This window comes from Ranitomeya imitator, chromosome 3 (genome assembly GCF_032444005.1).
Source record: "Ranitomeya imitator isolate aRanImi1 chromosome 3, aRanImi1.pri, whole genome shotgun sequence".
Lineage (NCBI taxonomy): Eukaryota > Metazoa > Chordata > Amphibia > Anura > Dendrobatidae > Ranitomeya > Ranitomeya imitator.
Window position 1 is genome coordinate 672,074,521 of NC_091284.1, and position 25,618 is coordinate 672,100,138.

Sequence of the window (25,618 nt, forward strand, 5' to 3'; positions counted from 1 at the left end):
CCGTGCAGCTTTCCGGCCCGATGTTCCACATGGAAACTGAAGTCCTGCAGGGATAAGAACCAACGGGTGACCCTAGCATTTCTACCCTTCGTTTCCCTCATCCACCTAAGTGGGGCATGGTCGGATATCAGTCTAAATTTGCGTCCCAGCAGATAGTACCGTAATGTGTCCACTGCCCATTTTATGGCCAAGCACTCCTTCTCAACGACTGAGTAGTTCTTTTCAGATGAGGACAGCTTCCTACTCAGATAGAGAACAGGATGCTCCTCCCCATGTAGTTCTTGGGAAAGGACTGCTCCCACCCCAACATCTGAGGCATCTGTCTGAAGAATAAACTCTTTCTTGAAGTTTGGGGCCATCAGAACGGGTTGCTTACACAAAGCGTTTTTCATTTCTTGGAAGGCTGACTCTGTTTCTTCGGACCACTTAACCATTACTGGTTTTGTCCCTTTTAGCAGGTCAGTCAGAGGCGCAGCCATCGTGGCGAAGTTTGGGATGAACCTCCTGTAATATCCCACGATTCCCAGGAAGGCTTTAACTTGCTTCTTGGAAACTGGTTTTGGCCACGTTTGAATTGCCTCCACTTTACTGATTTGGGGTTTTATTTCTCCGTGACCCACTATGTATCCAAGGTACTTAGCTTCTTCTTTACCCAAGGCACACTTCTTTGGGTTTATAGTAAATCCGGCCTCTCTTATAGCATCCAACACCGCTTGGACTTTCTCCAGATGACTCTCCCAGTCCGGGCTAAAGATGACGATATCATCTAGGTACGCAGCAGCGTAGGCCTTATGGGGTGCAAGAACTCTATCCATAGCCCTCTGGAAGGTCGCCGGAGCTCCCTGTAGGCCAAACGGCATCCGGGCATACTGGAAGCATCCATCAGGTGTCGAAAAGGCTGTCTTCTCCTTGGCTTCCTGCGCCATGGGGATCTGCCAATACCCCTTTGTCAGATCCAAGGTGGATATATATCTGGCGTGCCCAAGCCTTTCGATGAGCTCATCAATACGGGGCATGGGATAAGCGTCGAACTTGGAGACCTCATTCAACTTCCGATAGTCGTTGCAAAACCTCCACTCTCCATCAGGTTTTGGGACCAGGACAATTGGGCTTGACCAACCGCTCTTGGATTCCTCAATGACTCCAAGCCTCAACATACGCTCCACTTCCTTGGAGATAACTTCTCGACGAGCCTCAGGAATACGATAAGGTTTCACATTCACCCGCACATGGGGCTCTGTTAGGACCTCGTGCTCTATGACCTTCGTGTATCCTGGCAATTCTGAAAACAGGTCCCTGTTTTTCTGGAGTAACTCCCGGCACTGCTGTTTCTGGGTTTTCGATAGCGTCTCTGCTATAGTAACCGCTCCAACCTCACCTTCTGGGTTGCTTAACAAGGACGGAGTAACTGTCGGCTCTCTATCTTGCCATGGCTTGATGAGGTTGACATGGTAAACTTGGAATGGTTTCCGTCTTCCTGGTTGGTGAATTTTATAATTTACCTCACCAAGTTTCTCGACAACCTCATATGGCCCTTGCCATTTGGCCAAGAACTTGCTTTCCACCGTTGGAACTAACACCAGAACTCGGTCTCCCGAATTGAACTGCCTCACTCTTGCAGACCGGTTGTAGACCCTGGCTTGAGCTTCTTGTGCTTGGAGAAGGTGTTCTTTCACGATAGGCATCACCTTTGCAATCCTCTGCTGCATCAGGGCCACATGCTCAATGACGCTTCTGTGGGGCGTGACTTCGGCTTCCCAGGTTTCCTTGGCTATATCCAGGAGTCCTCGTGGATGTCGGCCATATAGAAGCTCAAACGGTGAGAACCCTGTGGAGGCCTGTGGAACTTCACGAATGGAAAACATCAGATAGGGTAAGAGACAATCCCAGTCTCTACCGTCTTTCTCTATAGCTTTCCTCAGCATGCTCTTTAGAGTCTTGTTAAACCTCTCAACAAGACCATCTGACTGGGGATGGTACACCGAGGTCCTCAACTGGGAGATCTTCAGGGCTTTGCATAACTCCCTCATCATCTTGCTCATGAAAGGTGTACCCTGGTCAGTCAGGATCTCCTTTGGCAGACCTGTCCGGGAAAAGACATGGACCAACTCGCGGGCTATGCTCTTTGAGGAAGAATTCCTCAAGGGAATTGCCTCAGGATAGCGTGTGGCATAGTCCAGGATGACTAATATATACTGATGGCCCCGAGCTGATTTAACTAAGGGACCGACCAAGTCCATGGCAATTCTCTCGAACGGTACCTCAATAATGGGCAGTGGCACAAGGGGGTTCCGGAAATGAGGAGTAGGAGCAGTTAGCTGACATGTAGGGCAGGACCTGCAATAGTTCACTATTTCCCGGTGACACCCAGGCCAATAGAACCTCTGCACAACCCGTTCCTGCGTTTTTTCCACCCCTAGGTGTCCACCCAAGATGTGTGAATGGGCCATGTCCAACACTTTCCGTCTATACGGACCCGGCACTATCAACTGCTCTACCAACTCCTCCCTTATTTTCGTGACCCGGTACAACAATTCCCCCCCTCAACAGAAAATGGGGAAATCTTTTGTCTGCCCCCGGCTCCTGTACCACCCCGTCAATAACTGTGACATTATTAAAGGCTTCCCTCAGAGTGGGGTCCCTATGTTGGGCAGTCCCAAAATTTTCACCGGTAACCTCTAACTCCAGAATGTCAGATGTAGGGGATACTTCCTCCTCATCCCCAATCAGAACACAAAAAGGAAAGCTGTCTGCCTCTGGGTGTGGCGATACCGTTCCAGGGTTCACTGGTTCCCTGCCAAGGAGCTCAGAACCCTTTCTCCACAAATCCCAAAACAAACAGAAATCCCGGCCAATAATTATAGGGTGCAACAAGTCCTGAACTACGCCGACTATGTGGGATTCAGTGCCACATGCCGTTTCAATGTCCACCCTGGCCATAGGGTAGTCCTTTGCATCACCATGTATGCACCGCACTCCGACCTTCTTTCCTGGGAGCAGATGAAGAGGAAAAGTGGCCCTCACCAGGGTCACTAGGCTCCCCGAGTCTAACAGTGCCATTACTGCTCGACCGTTCACCTTTACGGGACACGCTTGAGGTCCCTCGTTGGATGGAGAGTTCACACTACAGACTGGATACGCATAGTATGAACAACGGCGTCCCATGCTGCAGTCCATCTGCTCAGTGGCTTGGGAACAACGGGCAGCTATATGTCCTGGCTTGTGGCACCTCCAACAAATAACATCACCCGTGGGGACCTTGGGCACCACCTCCCCCGCCCTTTGTGACCTTGGACGCACCACCCCTTTTTGGGACTCAGCTGCCCTCTGGGACCCCCAGTACGGCATGGGCTGCCTCCCGAAGGAGCCTTCCAACCCTTGGTATCTCTCAACCAGTCCGATCAGCTCGTCGGCATCCTGGGGATCACCCTGGGCAACCCAAGACTGTATAGGCCTCGGGAGGGAATGGACAAACCGATCCATCATCACCCGTTCTACCATCTGTGCAGGCGCAGAGGTCTCTGGCTGCAGCCATTTCTGGACCAGGTGCAACAGATCAAACATTTGGGAACGAGGTGGTTTGTCCCGGTGATAGCCCCAGGAGTGAACTCGCTGTGCCCTGACAGTCAGTGTCACCCCCAGACGTGCGAGAATCTCGGCTTTCAATTTGTGATACTCTTTGGCATCCTGCAAGGTCAAATCATAGTACGCCTTCTGGGGTTCTCCCGTCAGGTATGGCGCAAGTACCTCTGCCCACTGCTCTGGCGGAAGTTTTTCCCTCTCAGCGACCCTCTCAAACACCGTCAGGAAGGCCTCAACATCATCCCCGGGAGTCATTTTCTGCAATGCACGTCTTACCGTCTTCCGGACGTGGGTGTCATCAGCCAAACCTGGGGTTGGGGCGCTCGCCTTGCCCTGGATGGCGGTTGCCAGAAGCTGCATCTGCTGCCGTTGCTCCTGCTGGCTCTGTTGTATCTGCTGCTGGCTCTGTTGTATCTGCTGCATCAACAGCCTGTTGGTCTCTTGCTGCCTTTGCTCCTGCTGGACCAAGTGTTTCAGCAGGTCCTCCATTTTCTCCGGCAATGCTTGCTGGCTTGCAACAGCCTTGACCCAGGACAATCAAAAATAAACTCACGTCTCGTCTCCGCTGGGAACGCTGCTCGCAGGTCTCCACCAATTGTAGCGATTTCACTCACTCAGCTGCGACGGCTGACACTCAGGAGACGTGTTCCTTTAAAGTTCACTGGGTTTATTGCTTCATAAACCATGTGGCAAAACAACAGAAGGCAAAATAGCCTTTGGTTCAGGCAAAGGAAAACAAGTGTCCAGTTCATCCGGCTCAGTCCTGAAGCCGAACACACTCAGGAGGGTTTCACCTCCACACATCTCCTGTGTAAAGGATTAGCCAGTCTTATATAGGACTAACCACACCCAGTAATCTATCACATGATTAGCCATGTGGTCTGACATCACCACAGGTCCTGAAACACAAACATATGGTTATATAAAACAACGCAATATTCCGGGCTACATTACAGCAACAAGGCACTTATGCGGCACATACCTCCCATCGACTACACAGCCTTTAGCCATGCTACAATATATATATATATATATATATATATATATATACACACACACACACACACACACAAACTGTTCAAAAAAAGGGAACACTAAAATACCACATCCTAGATACTGTATCTCTGAATGAAATATTCCAGTTGCAAATTTTTATTCATTGCATAGTGGAATGTGTTCAGAACAATAAAACAATTATCAATGTAAATCAAAATGAATATCCCATGGAGGTCTGGATTTGGAATGATACTCAAAATCAAAGTGGAAAATCAAATTACAGGCTGATCCAACTTCAGTGGAAATGCCTCATGACAAGGAAAAGATGCTCAGTATTGTGTGTGGCCTCCACGTGCCTGTATGACCTCCCTACTGTACAGCGCCTGGGCATGCTCCTGATTAGGTGGCAGATGGTCTCCTGAGGGATCTCCTCCCAGACCCGGACTAAATTATCCGCCAACTCCTAGACAGTCTGTGGTGCAACGGGACGTTGGTGGATGGAGCGAGACATGATGTCCCAGATGTGCTCAATAGGATTCAGGTCTGGGGAATGGGCGGGCCAGTCCATAGCTTTAATGCCTTCATCTTGCAGGAACTGCTGACACACTCCAGCCACATGAGGTCTGGCATTGTCCTGCATTAGGAGGAACCCAGGGCCAATAGCACCAGCATACGGTCTCAAAAGGGAACTGAGGATCTCATCTCGGTACCTAATGGCAGTCAGGCTACCTCTGGCGAGCACATGGAGAGCTGTGCGGCCCTCCAAAGAAATGCTACCCCACACCATTACTGACCCACTGCCAAACCGGTCATGCTGAAGGATGTTTCAGGCAGCAGATCACTCTCGACAGCATCTCCAGACTCTGTCACATCTGTCACATGTGCTCAGTGTGAACCTGCTTTCATCTGTGAAGAGCACAGGGCGCCAGTGGCAAATTTGGCAATCCTGGTGTTCTGTGGCAATCCTGGTGTAATGGATGAGCTGCAGTACATGAGCCACTTGTGTGGGTTGTAGAGTCCGTCTCATGCTACCACGAGTGTGAAAGCACAACCAACATTCAAAAGTGACCAAAACATCAGCCAGAAAGCATTGGTACTGAGATGTGGTCTTTGGTCCCCACCTGCAGAACCACTCCTTTACTGAGGGCGTCTTGATAATTGCCAATAATTTCCATCTGTTATGTATTCCATTTGCACAACAGCATGTGAAATTGATTGTCAATCAGTGTTGCTTCCTAAGTGGAAAGTTTGATTTCACACAAGTTCGATTTATTTGGTGTTATATTCTGTTGCTTAAGTGTTCCCTTTATTTCTTTGAGTTGTGTGTATATATACATATACATACACACACGTGCTTCTCACAAAATTAGATAATCAAAAAGTTAATTTATTTATGTTCTTCAATACAAAAAGTGAAACTCATATTATATAGTCATTACAAACCAAGTGATCTGTTTCAAGTGTTTATTTCTGTTAATGTTGATGGTTATGGCTTACAGCCAATGAAAACCCTAAAGTCATTATTTCACTAAATTACAATACTTTATAATACCAGTTTGAAAAATGATTTTAAAATCCGAAATGTTGGCCTACTAAAATGTAAATTCAGTAAATGCACTCAATACTTGGCCGGGGCTCCTTTTGCATCAATTACTATATCAATGCAGTGTGGCATGGAGGTGATCAACCTGTGGCACTGCTAAGGTGTTATGGAAGCCCAGGTTGCTTTGATAGCAGCCCTCAGCTCGTGTGCATTGTTGGGTCTGGTGTCGCTCATCTTCTTCTTGACAATACCCCATAGATTCGCTAAGGGGTTAAGGTCAGGCGAGTTTTCTGGCCAATCAAGCTCTGCGATACTGTTGTTTGTAAACCAGGTATTGGTACATTTGGCAGTGTGGACAGGTGCCATGTCCTGCCGGACAATGAAATTTCCATCTTCAAAAAGCTTGTCAGCAGAGGGAAGCATGAAGTGCTCTAAAATTTCCTGGTAGACGCTGCGCTGACATTAGTCTTGATAAAACACAGTGGACCTACACCAGAAGATGACATGGCTCCCCAAACCATCACTGATTGTGGAAACTTCACAAAAGACCTCAAGCAGCTTGGATTGTGTGCCTCTCCACTCTTCCTCCAAACTCTGGGACCTTGATTTCCAAATGAAATGCAAAATTTACTTTCATCTGAAAACAACACATTGGACCACTGAGCAACAGTCCGGTTCTTTTTCTGCTTGGTCCAGGTAAGATGCTTCTGGTGTTGTTTATTGGTCATGACTGGCTTGACACAAAGAATGCGACACTTGTAGCCCATGTCCTGGATACTTCTGTGTGTGGTGGCCCTTAAAACAATGACTCTAGCAGCAGTCTTCTCCTTGTGAATCTCCTTGTGAATCTCTCCCAAGTTTTTGAATAGCATTTTCTTAAAAATCCTTTCAAGGCTGCGGTTATCTCGGTTGCTTGTGCACCTTCTTGTACATTTTTTCCTTCCATTCAACTTTCCATTAATATGCTTGGATACAGCACTCTGTGAACAGCCAGCTTCTGTAGCAATGACCTTTTGTGGCTTACCCACCTTGTGGAGTGTCAATGACTGCCTTCTGGACGACTGTCAATTCAGCAGTCTTCTTCATGATTGTGGAGCCTACTGAAACAGATTAAGGCCGGTTTCACACGTCCAGATAATTCCAGTACCGTATAAAATCGGTACTGGAGTTATCCATGTCCGTGTGCTCACATGGCACATCAGTGTGGCACACGTGTGCCCACTGGGTACCACACGCACCGTGCAGGAGACAGCGCTAAAGTTTTGCGCTGTCCAATGCATCGTGCTGAATCCGCGATTCATATCTTCCCTGCAGCAGAGAAAATATGAATAGTGTTTAAAATAAAGATCTATGTGTTCCCCGCCCTCCCCCCCCCCTGTGCGCCCCTCCCCCCCACCCCCTGAAAATACTCACCCACCTCCCTCGTTGGCTGTCGCTGCTTCCTGTTCTGGCCGCATCTTCTTCTGTATGCGGTCACGTGGGGCCGCCGATTACAGTAATGAATATGCGGCTCCACCCCTATGGGAGGTGCAGCCGCATATTCATTACTGTAAATGAGCGGCCCCACGTGACCGCATGCAGGAGAAGATGCGGCCAGAAGAGGAAGCAGCGGCAGCCAACGAGGGAGGCGGGTGAGTATTTTCAGAACAGCGGGGGCGCACAGGGGGTGGGAGGGCGGGGGACACAGATCTTTATTTTAAACACTATTATTCATATTTTCTCTGCAGCAAACGCTGCTGCAGGGAAGATATGAATGGGGCTTCAGCACCAGTGGGGGGGACAGCGCTTAATGTAGCGCTGTCCCCTGCACGGCACACGGACTGCACACGGACAACGTCCGTGTGCGGTACGTGTTTTACACGGACCCATTGACTTTAATAGGTCCGTGTAATACGTGCGCTCCCACGAACACTGACATGTCTCCGTGTTTGGCACACGGAGACACGGTCCGCAAAAAATCACTGACATCTGAACAGATGCAGTGATTTTTATGTGTCTACGTGCGTCAGTGTCTCCGATACGTGAGGAAACTGTCACCTCACGTACTGGAGACACTGACGTGTGAAACCGGCCTAAGAGACCTTTTTAAACCTTTAGGAAGCCTTTGCAGGTGTTTTTTTGCTAATTATTCAAATTTACTGAGATATTGACTTTTGGGGTTTCATTGGCTGCAAGCCATAATCATCAACATAAACAGAAATTAACACGTGAAATAGATCACTGTTTGTAATGACTTTATATAAAATATGAGTTTCACTTTTTGTATTGAAGAACTGAAATTAACTTTTTAATGATATTCTAAGGCTGGGTTCACATTGCGTTCTGCGCCTCCGTTAAACGGACGTTACCCCGCGGCATAACGTAGTCTGTTAACGCCGCCATTGAAAGCAATGTCGGACGCATTGCTAGCGCACGCTCACAATGGGCTTGCGCTAGCCATGTGCCGTCATTGAGTGACGGACCCTGAGACACGGGCTGCAGCGTTTCCAGGTCAGTCACCGCTAGCGCAGATAGAGCTAGCAGATGCTCTATCTGCGCTAGCGCGCTGCAAAACCAGCACTTGCATTAACAGCAGCATGTTAACGTATGTGTTGAACGGGCTGCTGTTAACGCAATGTGAACCCAGCCTAAGTTTATGAGAAGCACCTGTATAGTGTATATACACATGCATATACTGATCCACTGACAAAGTCCAACGTCAGTCTCCTTGCTTCTTCTCCTGGCCTGGACCAGTGCAGCTAATCAGTGGCCACAGTGAAGTAATTCATGCTAGGTCTGGATTTAGAGGGTGGGCAACTTTTTTATGAACAAACTTCTTTTCACTTGCTATTACCACTTTGCAGATATTTTCATGTCAAGCAATGAAGGTATGAATACATTTAGGGAAACATTTGGAATCCATTGGTTGGTATCGATCTTCTCAGAAGTATTTCTTCCTGGTCTTCTGGTGTACCTTTTCCCCCTAGTGTTCAATAAGATTAGAATAGTTTGATCATGCTAAAGGTACCGTCACACTTAGCGACGCTGCAGCGATACCGACAACGATCCGGATCGCTGCAGCGTCGCTGTTTGGTCGCTGGAGAGCTGTCACACAGACAGCTCTCCAGCGACCAACGATCCCGAGGTCCCCGGTAACCAGGGTAAACATCGGGTAACTAAGCGCAGGGCCGCGCTTAGTAACCCGATGTTTACCCTGGTTACCAGCGTAAAAAAACAAACAGTACATACTTACATTCAGCTGTCTGTCCCTTGCCGTCTGGTTCCTGCACTGACTGCTGGCCGTAAAGTGAAAGTGAAAGCACAGCACAGCGGTGAATCACACAGCGGTGACTCACCGCTGTGGCTGTGCTCTGCTTTCACTTTACGGCCAGCAGTCAGTGCAGGAACCAGACGGCAAGGGACAGACAGCTGAATGTAAGTATGTACTGTTTGTTTTTTTACGCTGGTAACCAGGGTAAACATCGGGTTACTAAGCGCGGCCCTGCGCTTAGTTACCCGATGTTTACCCTGGTTACCAGTGAAGACATCGCTGAATCGGTGTCACACACGCCGATTCAGCGATGTCTACGGGGAGTCCAGCGACGAAATAAAGTTCTGGACTTTCTTCCCCGACCAGCGATCTCCCAGCAGGGGCCTGATCGCTGCTGCCTGTCACACTGGACGATATCGCTAGCGAGGACGCTGCAACGTCACGGATCGCTAGCGATATCGTCTAGTGTGACAGTACCTTAACAGGTTCACCGACGATAGTGCTCCAGGTCAATTTGTAGCCTGCAGAAGTGAAATACAGTGGGCCCAGATCATTATTGCATTTGCACCTGTTTTTTGTCCATTTTTGTGTTTTAGCTTGTTTTTGACTTGCGTCAAATTTGAATTTTAAAATTGACTTCAAGAAAGGTGTAAATTATGTGTTCACTTGTTTATTTGGGTCTTTTGTGTTCACCGCTGTGGGTAGGGTTTTGGTTCCCAGACATTTACAATCGATTCATCAATTACAACTTTTTAGAAAGTTAAAAAAAAAATTGCACAAATGTATTCTAGTCTTCCCTAGGAGCATCTATATTTTCTTGAACTTTTTGTACAATTTATGCAAAAATTATTGAATACATGGGACTTTGTGCTATAAAAAGGCCAAAAAAATGTTAAAAAAAAAAAACAAAAATGAAGAACATTTTTCAATTTGTGAAAAATTTCTGAACCACTTACATTAAGAATTCAGTGGGGAAAAAAAATCAACAAGTACGAAGACGACAAAAAAAAGTTAAGGAAAAACCCGCAAATGATGAATCACGCCCTATATCTGTTATACTTTTTCTAAATGTTGTAGCTGATTGTTTCTAAAAACTTTTTGGGTGCAGCTATATTGGAAGCACACACTTCCTTCCTGCTTTGTCTTCATAGATAGTACACAAAGGTGTGTTATGGTCACTGCACTGGGCCTTTTAGCCTTTAGGACCTCAGGATTCTAACATCACACCAGGATTTTTATCTGACATTAGTAAACCAGGCTTCAAGCAGTCAAGTCTTCACAATGTTTTCAAGCTCTGTTGTGGCCACAGTGGTGGAACAATTTACATTTAAGGTCAAGTTCATAAAACTGTATTCTCAGTCTGTGTGCTGTGAAAAAATGGACAGCCAAGGGCCACCACTGAAACCAACATTATTCTTCATGTTTTTTCCCCCAATGTGGATAAAATCAAATCATGCACTAGTTCCTGACATTGCACGGATCAGCGGTTGGTGGAAGGACATTGAACAGCACAGTTCCGTTTAATGCTTAGCGGGTGCGGCAGAACAGCTCCTATTCAAAGGAATAGAAGCTAATTTGCACTGGCAAATTCAACCAAGCTGAGGTGTACAACGGCATCACATCCCAAATTATTATGCAAACGCTAATTTTCTCTGATTTTCTTAAATGGTAGATACAAATAAGTTAGTATAGTGTTCAAATCATCAACCGTTTGAACATATATCAAATTTTTTTTATCATTGTGAGGTTTCTTCAATAAAAACTTAAAATGCACTATTCCAAATGGTTATGCACAACAGAGTTTCCAAACATTTTATAGTTTGTAAAGAACTGGAAATTGTCATTTATTGACTGTGCAGCATTAAGAGGTTGCATTTACTAAAATCAAAAGTTTTCAAAAACATCTTAAAGGGAAGATTGCCTTGCGCAGGCGTGTACTACGGAGCACAGAGCATGAACTTCAATCCAATATTGCGGCCAGCATGCAGCCAGCGGGTAAGGAAAGGGTGAATCAAACACCTGAAAACTCTGCCCATATTACCCAAAACCGGTCCCGCCAAATTCAGGTGACAGGTTCCCTTTAACAGGCCAAGTTACATGCTGACATAGGACCCCTTCATTGATATAATCTTCACAATTCTTGCATTAATTTTCTGCCCATAGCTGCCAATGACTCGGAGGTATTCTTTGCAGCATGAAATGGGGCATGGTTATGTGTGAAGATGATTTTGCCAAGGATGGCACGGTTCTTATTGTACCATGGAAGAAGGTGGTCACTCAGAAACAATACTTTGCGGGTTATTTTTACACCTATCAGCTTTCTCCCCATGATTCTAGTCCACCATATGACTGCCTCCTCCTTGACGTTGCAACCTTGTTAGGACATGGTGGTTATCCACCAATCATCCATCTGGTCCATCCAGGGTTGCACAGAACTCCTCAGTAAAAACTGGTTTTAAAATTAGTCTTCATGTAGGTCTGTGCCCACTGTAATAATTTCTGCTTGTGAGCACTGTTTAAGGGTGGCCAAATAGTCGGTTTATGCACAAATGCAAGCCTCTGGAGGAGCCTGCATCTTTTTGCTGCTTTGTAATGGTGTTTTAACAACTGCTCTCTTGATCCAATGAATTTGTCATGCAGAAACCTTCCTCATTATGCCTTTATTTGCATGAATCCATCTGTATTCTTTATCAGTCACAAATCTCTAAAGCTCTTCAGAGAATAATTATGCTTAAAGGTAACTAGTCACTAGGTTTTTCACTTATGAAGTAGGGACAGCACATGTCTGCCCCCAAGTACAGCATTCTAGAATGCAGTCTATTATGTCCCCAATGTGCTTTCCATAATACAAAAAATAACTTTTATTATATTCAGCTACAAGGCGGTCTGTTCCGCTGGGCGTCGCTGGTCTTGATCTGGCAGCTCTTCTCTTCTTGCTCCATGTAGAAGACGCGCTGTACGTCATCCAGTGTCCTCGGTATTGCGCTCCTACCCAGGCATACTTCAGTGCCCTGCCGAGGACACAGCAAGGTTTTGCAGTGTGCATGTGTTAGCGCTCTTTGGCCTTTCCCCACACATGCGCACTACAATACTTTTTATTGAGGGCACATTCTGAAAATATAGCCAGCAATTCTAGAAAGCTGTCCCATGTAAAAGGAGGGGCATCACCTGTACACACCTGTTGTGGATTCTGTTTTTGGGCTCCCTCTGGTGGTTACGGATGGTACTGGGTGACTTGTGTTTTCTGCGGTCTCTGGTGTCCACCTGTTCTATCAGGATATGGGAGTTTCCTATTTAACCTGGCTTTCTTGTAATTTCCTCGCCGGCTATCAATGTAATCAGTGTGTCTTGTTACCTCTGCTTCCCGCTTCTGTAATCTTCAGGACAAGCTAAGTTTTTGATTTTCCTGTTCCACGTTTTGCTTAATTTTTGTCTTAGTCCAGCTTGCAGATATGTGATTCCTTTTTGCTGGTTGCTCTAGTGGGCTGATATTACTCCTCATGTTCCATGAGTTGGCACGAGTTCAAGTAATTTCAGGATGGTTTTTTGTAGGGTTTTTCGCTGACCGCGCAGTTCACTTTTGTATCCTCTGCTATCTAGCTTTAGCGGGCCTCATTTTGCTGAATCTGTTTTCATAACTACGTATGTGCTTTCCTCTCATTTCACCGTCATTACATGTGGGGGGCTGCTATTTCTGTGGGGTGTTTCTCTGGAGGCAAGAGAGGTCTGTGTTTCTTCTAATAGGGGAAGTCAGTCCTTCGGCTGGCGCGAGACGTCTAGGAATCATCGTAGGCACGTTCCCGGCTACAGCTAGTTGTGTGTTAGGTTCAGGATCGCGGTCAGCTCAGTTTCCATCACCCTAGAGCTTGTTTTGTTTTTTGTGCTTGTCCTTTTGTGATCCCCTGCCATTGGGATCATGACACACACCATGTGAAAAACCTGTTGACAGGTTCCCTTTAAGTGTCTGTGAAACATCTAATGTTTTTGTACTTTGTCTAAGGCATTAAACGCATTGACACTTTTCGGAAGCAGCGAGATCCTTTTGCTCTTCCATATTGCTTGAAACCTGCTTAATAATGAGGAACATCCGTCTCAAGTAGTTTTCCCTTCATTGGGCTCACCTGGCAAACTACACTGCTCAAAAAAATAAAGGGAACACTTAAACAACAGAATATAACTCCAAGTAAATCAATCTTCTGTTAAATCAAACTGTCCACTTAGGAAGCAACACTGATTGACAATCAATTTTACATGCTGTTGTGCAAATGGAATAGACAACAGATGGAAATTATTGGCAATTATCAAGACGCCTTCAGTAAAGGAGTGGTTCTGCAGGTGGGGACCAAAGACCACATCTCAGTACCAATGCTTTCTGGCTGATGTTTTGGTCACTTTTGAATGTTGGTTGTGCTGTCACACTCGTGGTAGCATGAGACGGACTCTACAACCCACACAAGTGGCTCAGGTAGTGTAGCTCATCCAGGATGGCACATCAATGTGAGCTGTGGCAAGGTTTGCTGTGTCTGTGAGCGTAGTGTCCAGATGCTGGAGGCGCTACCAGGAGACAGGCCAGTACACCAGGAGACGTGAAGGGGGCTATATTAGGGAAACATCCCAGCAGCAGGACCGCTACCTCAGCCTTTGTGCAAGGAGGAACAGGAGGGGCACTGCCAGAGCCCTGCAAAGTGACCTCCAGCAGGCCAAATGTGCATGTGTCTGCAGTTAGAAACCGACTCTATGAGGATGGTCTGAGTACCTGATGTCCGCAGATGAGGGTTGTGCTCACAGCCCAACACCATGCAGGACGCTTGGCATTTGCCACAGAACACCAGGATTGGCAAATTCGCCACTGGCGGCCTGTGCTCTTCACAGATGAAAGCAGGCTCACATTGAGCACATGTGACAGACGTGAGAGTCTGGAGATGCCGCGGAGAGCGATCTGCTGCCTGCAACATCCTTCAGCATGACCGGTCGGGCAGTGGGTCAGTAATGGTGTGGGGTGGCATTTCTTTGGAGGGCCGCACATCCCTCCATGTGCTCGCCAGAGGTAGCCTGACTGTCATTAGGTACCGAGATGAGATCCTCAGACCCCTTGTGAGACCATATGCTGGTGCAATTAGCCCTGGGTTCGTCCTAATGCCGGACAATGCCAGACCTCATGTGGCTGGAGTGTGTCAGCAGTTCCTGCAAAATGAAGGCATTGAAGCTATGGACTGGCCCGCCTGTTCCCCAGACCAGAATCCGATTGAGCACATCTGGGACATGTCTCACTCCATCCACCAACGCCCCGTTGCACCACAGACTGTCCAGGAGTTAGCGGATACTTTAGTCCAGGTCTGGGAGGAGATCCCTCAGGAGACCATCCGTCGCCTCATCAGGAACATGCCCAGACATTCTACAGTAGGGAGGTCATACAGGCACGTGGAGGCCACACACAATACTGAGCCTCTTTTCCTTGTCATGAGGCATTTCCACTGAAGTTGGATCAGCCTGTAATTTGATTTTCCACTTTGATTTTGAGTATCATTCCAAATCCAGACCTCCATGGGATATTCATTTTGATTTACATTGATAATTGCTATGTTTTATTGTTCTGAACACATTCCGCTATGCAATGAATAAAAATTTGGAACTTGAATATTTCATTCAGAGATATCTAGGATGTGGTATTTTAGTGTTCCCTTTATTTTTTTGAGCAGTGTAATTATCACAGGTGTTTAAGATTGATTTCAGTGATCTAAAGAACCTGGAGACACAATGCCATCCATGAGTACCATATATTTGAAAAACAAAAATTACATCTTTATGATGTTTAAATTCAGTTTGCATAATAATTTGAAACAAAACAAAACCAAAGAAGTGAGCATGAACATGTGTTTGTATAAATGCAACATGTAGGTACACGTTCACACTATGGCCACCTAACAGACAATCCTATACTCATAGCAAGACTATATAGCTTTCCACGGGCAGGTGTCTGAACATTCGAGCCTGCGTTCTGCTCTGCCCCATTTACATTGAGGTCGGCTGACACAGGGTGAAGTTTAATATCAGAGCTAGGACCATCCTGATTGGTTACACTATGTCGCAGTGGGATGGCTTTTACACTTTTTTGATCAAACCAGTGTCAACTAAGTACCCTAATTTATTTACATTTGCTATTAATTTATATATTTACTTACTGCAGTGAATTTGATCATTGTCACTCTAGTGGGTGTGGACTCCATGGGCCAGGCCTATCCTTGAGGGGCATAACTAAGTAGCTACCTGGTGATTACTAGAGCCTCTGAAGGTGAGGTTAAGGTTGACCTGCAGGTAGCCGCCAGGTACACTCCAGGGCAGTCTCTGCTACTGCAGCAGCTGACCCCAATAGTCATGAGCAGCGCAGGTACGGACTTCCCCCGTCTACACTAAGGTCTGCTGACACAGGATGAGGTTTATTAAAGATAGGACTGTTCCTTGCTCCAGTGGGATGACATTTATGCTTTTTTGATCAAACCATTGTCAACTACGTACCTTATGCTATTTACATTTACTCATTTTGTTTTTATCTTGGAGTTTAATAATTTGTAACGTTGCATATTTACATCTGGCCCCCGGCGGCGCTAATAACAGATGAGTGGTGAGGTTGCCGGATCTCCACCAATCCAATATTGATGACCTATCCTCTGGAGAAAGTTTAGTCATCAATATTAGATGCAGAGAAAACCTTTTTAAAAGTGAACCTGACAGTTAATACACTCTACCCGATCCACGGGCAGCATATATCGTACATTGGCTGCATGATTTCAGTGATATATGCGTAACTCTGAAACTAGAAAAACCTGGTGAAAAAGTCACAGGAAATCAAGCCACACAGACTAGATGGCGGGTCCCCGACAGCGTCTCTCCACCCACTTCCCTGGAGTGACAAGTCTCTCCCTGCATGCATGTATAGGGAGATATGTCACTCAAGGGCAGTCACCAGAACCTGCATGTCTGACTAGTCTCCCCCATGGCTTGGTCCCGGCATCTTTTTACATATGTTTTTTTTCCTCAAACACCAGGTGTTTTGTAGTCAAACATAGCTTGGCCGAAATCATGCAGTCAATGTCTGATAAATGGGGCCCGTGGATCGGACAAAATATATCATCTGGCCTAAGTTGGAAGCCTTTTGTAAAGAGGTGACGAGAAGTTCAAATCTTACAGAACTCGATCCACCAAATGATCCAACCTTTTTCACTTTAACACAAGCCTGAAAGCTATATAAACTTTGATTTCTACTTTTGTGGTATAGTTTTAGCAACATTATTCATACCGGTCATGTGGAAAGGCTAAAAATATCAATTTGTCAGTCTCTGAGTTGGGTTAAAGACATGAAAATAGAAACGCTCATATCCTGTTTGATACGAACCAACCACTCACATTTAGTTAACAAAGTACATCTTAAGTCATGTCTTGCACATATGGTTACTCATGTGAATGTCCCGGGGGCAGTCCTGTTCCACCTCTGTCCTTTTAGATATCTGCCCAGTGATAAAACTCTTCTTACAATTATCTGACTGGCTTCTACTCTTACTTTATATAATACAATTTTACTATTAAACAATTATAAAACAATTTAGGCACTTTATAAGGTAAAAAAACTAAGAGAACTACATACTGATTGTGGTCCTGTGGGCTTTGCAAAAACACCTTTAGGATATGTGCAAGAAGTTTTTTTCCAGGTGCATTCAGCCTGTTTAAACTATGGGGTAAGATATAGGGAAGTGTGAGGAGCAATGAGTCTTGGAAATAAATTTTCTGCTAAACATAGGGCAGATGGAGTTACTAAAGGAGTTGTCCCGGATTTACATATAGATGACTTATCTATAGGATAGGTCATTAATATGAGGACTGGTGGGCGTTTGATGTTTGGCATGCCAACGATCAGTCAGTATCTGCTCTGGCAGCAGTCAAATGTAAGTAATGCACATGGAACCCAACAGCTCGATACATTGTTTACTGCAGCGTGCTTCAAGTTTATCTCCTATTTACTTGAGCAACCCCTTTAAAGTCATGGAAATCATCTTTAAGTCTGTGTGTTGAACTATGCACTGCAATATGTGGTAACAAACAGCGGAAAGTCTATCTACTTGGTGTAAACTCAAATTAATTATCTAGCAAGCATCAAGAGAAAAAGAGTTAATGACAAAAACACATTTCTCTCTACATTGTAAATTAATTATAAAACCATTGTTTTTACATCCATCTCTTCTTTTCCCCCCTCTTCCTTTCCTTGGAGCTTCACATTCAAGGTCTGACAGCGCACAGTTCAAAGTGATAATATTGCAATTCTTCAGACTACTCCCATGAAAACAGTAGTGCAGAAATGCAGGCAGGTGCCACAACCGGGAGTTGTTTTTTTTTAGCAGTAGTAGTGAGCCTTGGATGGAACTGGGAATTTAAGCAACTGAAGTAGTTTTTGCCCACATTAATAAAAAAAGTTGAGTAGATGGAGAATGGATGTGGGCTACAGTAGCAAACTACAGTCACATACTTACATTTCAGAAGGGAATGAATCATATATAGGTTAGTAAGAATTAACCATATTCTGACACTATTTTGTTGCATTCTTTATTTTTTCATTGTAGAGATTCGACAAAAATCTTTCAATGAACTGGCATTTACAGGCTTAGAAACGTTCCCAAACTTTTGTTACCGCAGCACTCACCCCAGTTGCCCATGTGCCAGTTGACACCAATGTCTACATGCTGAATTAATGGGGAACTAGGAACCTTCACTGGGGTGTTTGTGCAGGAAAACAGCGGGATTAGGCTTTTTTTAATGTCCTTACAGTTTATATATAATGTATATTTACAGCAATTCGGAGATTATAGCTGGACGTGCTCAGCCCCTTTAACAGCATATAAAATAATGCTTTACAGCAGCCAAATCTACCATAGGAACTTGGTCTAGAAATCAAGGATATATTTATCAATGCTAATTGTGGGGACATGTTCACAATGTTTTTTGCAGTGTGTTGACAAGAAAAACACTGCGCATATTACGAATGTTTTTTTACATACATTCAGTTGAATAGTCAAAAATACAGCAAAAAAAAAGCTAAAGAATTGAAATGCTGAGCTTTAAAAAAAATTTAAAAAAAACACGTAAAAAAAAACCTAAGGAGAGAAAAATCCCAGTGTGAATCATATTTGAGAAATCTCAGTTACTTTGCGGCTGCTAGACAGCTTGAATACATGTGGGGATTGCCTGTGGGCAATCCCCACACATATTCAGGCTGTCTAGCAGCCACAAATCATGCAGCTGCGTCGACAAACTAAATCTCCGAGCACGCAGAAATACTCAGAGACCACCCGAGCATGCTTGGAGAAACTCGAGTAACGACTATACTTGCTCATCACTAGTCCAGAGTAAATGCTTCAAGATTTCAGAATTATTTTGATAAAGATAACGCCATGGAAAAAATAAAATCACCAAAATAATTAATAAAAAAAAATAAACAAATTAAAAAAAACACACCCTTAAAAATTAGCTGTATGCAAAATGATTACACATTGTTTAAAAAAAAGGTCACCAATAAACCTGGACAAAAGAACAGAAACAACACGGTGTCTTGCTTCCAGTGGTTTAATTCTTTTCTTTTTGAACACATACAGCTTACATTCCAAAATATACAAACAAAAAGAGAATATCCGGCGGAAACCATACGTTCCACTATACACCACACAGACCAGAGGTAAAACAGTAGAGATAGAGTACAGTTGAAAAAGTCTACTGAGGCAACAACTTCAACTAAGTTATGAGAAGGAGAAAAGAAACACCAGGAAAAGTAACCTGATTACAACCAAACAATATCAATAAATAGCAAATCAACCATCACTGGAGAAAACAATATGGTCCCTTATGGAAAAAGTGCACTACATGGTATGAAAGAGGACAACGGCAGCTCAGGTTTATTAATACCACTTCTTCCCAACACAGGGATGTAGTCAAAAGCACCCAAGAGTGTTAAGTACCAGCAGCAACTCTGGGAAACAGATTCATCTTCAGATACTGTCACAGATGGTTCTTTCTAATTTCATCTGGATTTTCCCTTTTATTGTAGCACTTCAGGGTTAAAGTAAATAGCACTTGTACAATAGAGAAAAACCTACATTGTATATATTGTATATTTAGCAGAATACCGGAAGCTGGTCCTCATAGATAATGGTTTCGCTTTCTTCTCTGTATCTTCGGTCTGTTATCAGACAAACCTTGAGGGTAGCAGTCATTTCCCTTTAACAATTACATCACAAAAAAGGGATTCTCCACTTCGGACAACCCCTGCATAATCGTTTGAGTGCCTGATACAAACTAACACTAAATCGATACTCCCTTCCCGCATCCCCTGATAGCGGCACTGCTTTTTCTAGAAAATCACAAAACATTGTTGCGTCATGTGACCGCTTTTATTCCATGAGAGCGGACATTTGTTTTGACAGAATACTGAAGGGATGCAGACGATCAGTGAATTGGCTGCAAGGGTCATGTGAGCCGTATGAGATCAACCTCAACATCACAGGAATAGCACCACTGCGGGATTGGAATATTGGTTGTTTTCCATTTATATCGGGCACCAACATGATTACGCGGGATTTATCCAGTAGTCGTCAACCCCTTTTAAATAAGCCCAGCAATAGGAGGAGCCCTTTACTGATGTATATGTAAAATGTTTAACAATAATATTTCCGCAGTATTTGGCATCATTATAATTGACAAAAAAAGCCTAAAATTCAGCTTTTTTCTAACTGAAGACCCTTAAAGCATAGAAAATATTTTACGGCTCAAAAAAACACCCCATGAAAAGCAAAAAGGACTGCAGAACAGGGTACTTCTTTATATTAGTCACGCACATGACATGTGTGGGCTCGCAGTTTTTTTTATTCTGTTTATTAATTTCACAATTAAAAAAAATATATTAATTTACAGTTAAGGGTGAAAGTTTTGGCACCTTGAAATTGTTCCAGAAACTTAAGTATTTCTCACAGAAAATTATTGCAATAACACGTTTATTCCTTGTGTGTGTATTAGAACAAAAATCACTCGTTTCCTATAACCACCAACAAGCTTCTTACACCTCTCCACTGGAATTTTGGACAGCTCTTCTTTTGCAAACTGCTCCAGGTCTCTTGTATTTGAAGGCTCCCTTCTCCCAACGGCAATTTTAAGATTTCTCCACAGGTGTTCAAATAGGATTTAGATCAGGACTCATTGCTGGCCACTCCAGAACTTTCCAGCGCTTTGTTTCCATCCATTTCTGGATGCTACTTGAAGTATGTTTGGGGTATTGTCCTGCTGGAAGACCAATGACCTAGGCCAGGGGTGTCAAACTGCATTCCTCAAGGGCTGCAAACAGGTCATGTTTTCAGGATTTCCTTGTACTGCACAGGTGATAATTTAATCACCTACACACATAATGATTGCAGCACCTTGTGCAAAGCTAAGGAAATCTTGAAAACCCGCATGGTTTGCGGCCCTCGAGGAATGCAGTTTGACACCCCTGACCTAGGCACTACAATGCAACCCAAAATCCTTTGGTAATCTTCAAATTTCATGATGTCTTGCACACAATCAAGGCACCAATGCTAGCACAAAGAAAGAATTCAAAGATCCTCCAAAAATAGCAAAAAAGGATGCAGTGGACCCAGTGGTTAAGATGGCAGTTACACCGAAAAAATGCAAAAAAACACATATAAAAAATATGAGGTATTAGTTTATATTCTGGCCAAAATATGTAAGCTCGTAACCCAACGTCAAGGGTCCCCACGCTTACGAGTCCTACTCTAACCAATGTTAGCACAAAGAAAGGATTCAAAGATCCTTCAAAAATTCCAAAAAATAGCAAAAAATGCACATTGGGTTATGAGCTTACATATTTTGGCCTGAATATAAACTAATACCTCACATATTTTTTTATATGTTTTTTGCATTTTTTCGGGGGTGCAGGTGGGCCCACTCTGTGTTGTAAACTGTGGTGTCTGTTCACATGGGATGCATCTTAATAGCGCTGGGCAGCCCGCCTGAACTAATAGAAGGGCGTCACTAATAGGCTGTTAACCTGGATGCTGTGCATTCCCATTGTGTGAACAGCGCCACATACAAGTCTCTAATGTGCAGTCATATGCCAAGCAGCCACCCCCTCCATTAATTTGGTAGGTTGTGAGTGGCTGCCTTATTGGTATTTCTGCACCTGTGTAACCGCCATCTTAACCATTGGGTCCACTGCATCCTGATAATGCATTTGTTCAGAGGCCTAGGCAGGTAAGCATCTCTGCCTTTTTTGCTATTTTTTACACAATCAAGGCACCCAGTGCTTTGAATCTCAATCATATTTGACTGTAGGTACTGTGTGCTCTCCGTTTTGGGTAAACAATAGAATGATGTGCATTACCAAAAAGCTCTATCTTGGTCTCATCGGTCCGTAAGATGATTTCACAGAAGGATTATGGCTTATTCACATACATTCTGGAAAACTGGGTCATCCAGGGTCTCCTATTGCTCCATTTCATTCAAATATTGACAGATAGTTTGTGCTAACACAGATGCAAGTTGAGCCTAAAGGACAGCTTGAATTTGTTTGGAACTTAATTATTATTCTTTGTTGCAATCTTTCATCAATTTTTCTCTGCCATCCACATCCAGGGAGTTTAGCTACAGTTCAATGGGTTGTCTTAAGTCCTCAGACAGTTTTCTTCTCCTCTATCTGTTCTCCATGTTTAGTGTGGCACACACAGACAAACAGTGGAAAGATTGGGTCAACTTCTCTTTTTATCCGGATTCAGGTGTGATTTTCAGATTGCCCACACCTGTTACTAGCCACAGGTGAATTTGAAAGAGCAATGCATGCTAGAAAGGAAGGCTACTTTCACACTTCCGTCTTTTTGCCTCCGTCACAATCCGTCGTTATGGCAAAAAAAAAAACGGATTGCAAATGTGCCCGCAGGATCTGTTTTTTTGCCATACACTTTAATGGATGACGGATTGCGACAGATAGCCACACGTCGCATCCGTCGTGCGACGGATGCGTCGTGTTTTAGCGGTCCGTCGTGACAAAAAACGTTCAATGTCACGGTTTTTTGTCCATCGGATCCGCCATTTCCGACCGCGCATGCGCGGCCGTAACTCCGCCCCCTTCTCCCCCGCTCATCACAATGGACAGCAGATGCGTTGTAAAACTGCATCCGCTGCCCACGTAGTGCTAAATTTAGCACAATGTCCGTCGGGCCGACTGTTTGCGACAGCCCCGTACCGATGGATGTGGGAGAGTAGCCAAAGTTGCTCACACCCAATTTTGGAGAGGTGCCAACAATTTTGTACTGTCCATTTTTGGTGTTTTGTGTGAAATTATGCCTAATTCACCTTTTATCTCTCTTTTTTGTGCTGTTCAAATACACAAATGAAATAAACAGGTGTATAACAACACAAGTAATTGCAATAATTTTCTGAGAGAAATACATCATTTTCAGGAATAATTTCAAGGATGCCAACACTTTCGGGCATGACTGCATATTGCATGCTGAGGTCTCTGATTTTCTTGTGGAATTGTTCCTTGGGCATTTGTCTTCCTAATCCTGAATACTAAAGAATGGTGCTGCCGTGATCCTCCTTTAAAAATGCCCAGAGCAGCCAGTTAGTGCCATACCTTACAGTGAATACCAGATTTTCTGGAGCTGTGAAAACTGAAGTTTTTATGAGCAATTGACTGTAAAAGTTGACAGGCCTGTGTGAAGAAAACAGATTGGTCAGCTGATCAGTGTGCCAACCTCAGTAAAGATATAAATCATTGGAATAGGAGTGGTGAGGAATTAAGAGCGGCGGGTGACCATGCGCGATGCTTCTCCATTCAACGTCTGTAGGCCTGAAGGAGCCCGCCGAGTATACCGTGTTTGGTTGTTTCCAGCAGCTACAATGAATGTAACAGCTGTACGCATGCGCTACCTTTGACCCACGCAAACTCCTCACTGCAATGTTGGGTTTTTAGGTGCTCGATTTAGTGGTTGAGTAAGTCCCAACAGTGAGGTCAGGACAGGGAAATAATGGGAAATGGCTGAGAAATATTTAAAAGTCCCATAATGCGTGTGTAATAGCAATGGTACAATTAATTAATAACAATAGCAGAAATGCCAAATTTATCAAGATTTACCACAATGTGATAGAACATCCAACATGAGGCTATTTCCCCCAATAGCAGAAGTCCTCTGAGAAGACCAGAGATGGAACACAGGGCAGGTTGTTCTCTAGAAAAAGAAAATAGCATAGAGGAAAAAGAATTCTTGGCGTGCCAACCATTTCTGAATTACATCTCCCATGATGCTGTGCTAACTGCCAGGGGCCAAAAGTTTCCCATCCTGGGTCCACAGAAACAAAATCTCTCTGCTTTAAGGAAAAAAATATAAAGATACGAGGGGCGATTTTGGTATCTGACACTCCTGTCATTACAATAATCCCTATTATTCCATCTGAAAACATTTTGCAGACAGAAAAAGGTCACTTGGAAAAATCTGTTTTAAATCTATGATGTAAAGATGAATCACCTTAACACTAAATCCCCATCACGTTGTTTGCTTCACAGAGAGTTACGAGTCGCACAAACCATGAGTGCACGCCGTTTTTTTTCATCTCGCAGAATTATGACAAAATATTTAAAAAATTATGTTTTTTAATCAATTTAGCCGCAACTAAGTTCGAGGAGAAGCGTCAGCACAGATTATACAAAACTCTTCATTTTATTGAAAAGTTTTAATGCAAATACGATGCTATTGGAATGTCATCAGCTGGATGGGCTCCCAGTGATGTAACTGACAGGAGGAGTGGAGATTGCCACAATGACCTCATTGGGAGCTGCTCCAGTCATTAGAAATAAGGGTGGTGAGACGAGAGCACAATGTGCTCAAATAACCTCTTATTTCACTATAGCAGGTGTCTTAACACGCACGACCTACATGCACTGCACAGTTCATATAGAGTAAACTTTCCCACTGGCTCAATACAGTTGCAAAGGAAATAATACTATGGCTTTTGCGGTCACTTTTTACCACCCGAGTACATGGGATTCATTTTGCTTTATTGCACTACACGTCAAACACAGTAAAGAATCCAGCTCTTGTGTGTATCCCATATAAAATGAAGCACACGAGCAGCGGAGTCCGATTTCAGCACCACCCTGAAGATCTATGCAGATCTAGACCACAGTATACCGTAGCAATGAGATACGTACCGAGAACAATATATGGCCTTGGAATATATGCAAAGTTAATAAATTACTGTAGAGTAAAACAAGTCCGTCATTTATAGGACCCCTTTGAGTAAAAAAAAAAAAAATCTGTAAAAGTTCACTTGTTCGGTGTACTAATTTTTCTTGTATGAAGCACTGAAGACAACCTGCCTTAAAAACAATCACAGTAAGCCAAATACATCTCTCCATCTTCAGCACAGGGAGCTTCTACAGAACATACAGACACAAAAACATCACAGCTCCCAAATCCGTTCCTTACCAACCCTGTCTACAGGGGGTACATTGCTATGGCAGAGGCTGCCAAATCTCCCAAGTCCTCCCCCACCCAAATCTCCAAAAGGACAAATAAAGAGAGTAACAGCAGCTGGATGAGTCAGAAGAAACACGGCACCCGATAAAAACACCCCAAACCAAAACAGCAAAGTAAGCTAGTGTGGAACCAGAAGAAGCAGGTGGGATAGGGTGGTCTGTGTCGGAAGCCAACCCCAACCTGCCCTGGCACAAGAGGGAATTTTGGATGGAGGGGAATGGGGGAAGAAAAGTCAGGCGCACGCTGGGGAGGCAGAGGTAGGGCCACGAATCATTACTTCTTGTTCTTTAGTTGGTTGGCTAGCCAGTCCAGGCCCTCGTAGAGACCATCTCCACTGGTGGCACAGGTGGACTGGATGTACCAGTTGCGATGACGAAGAGAATGAAGGCCCAGTTTGTCTGTGATTTCTGCAGCATTCATGGCATTCGGGAGGTCCTGTAATGAGATTATTAGGAAGGGATTTTGATAAGCAACATATAACGGAATGAAATGGACATAAACTTGTAGATTGTGAGCCCTCGCGGGCAGGGTCCTCTCTCCTTCTGTACCAGTCGTGACTTGTATTGATTAAGATTATTGTACTTGTTTTTTTAATATAGCAAAATAGTATTGAAGCAAGCATATTAAATAGATATGTATAAATTAGCAGTATATCATACCAGGGCTCAAAAATAACAA

General features: G+C 44.2%; 1 protein-coding gene across 1 annotated transcript in view; it reads right to left on the minus strand.

Annotated features, from left to right (window-relative positions):
* Positions 1 to 18,967: 18,967 nt before the first annotated feature.
* Positions 18,968 to 25,618, minus strand: part of ARF3 (ARF GTPase 3) — an 80,953-nt gene continuing 74,302 nt past the window's right edge. Inside the window, exon 5 of the mRNA XM_069758346.1 lies at positions 18,968 to 25,375. Within this exon, the coding sequence (XP_069614447.1) occupies positions 25,214 to 25,375 (162 nt within the window). The 3' untranslated portion in view covers positions 18,968 to 25,213. The remainder of the gene's footprint in view (positions 25,376 to 25,618) is intronic.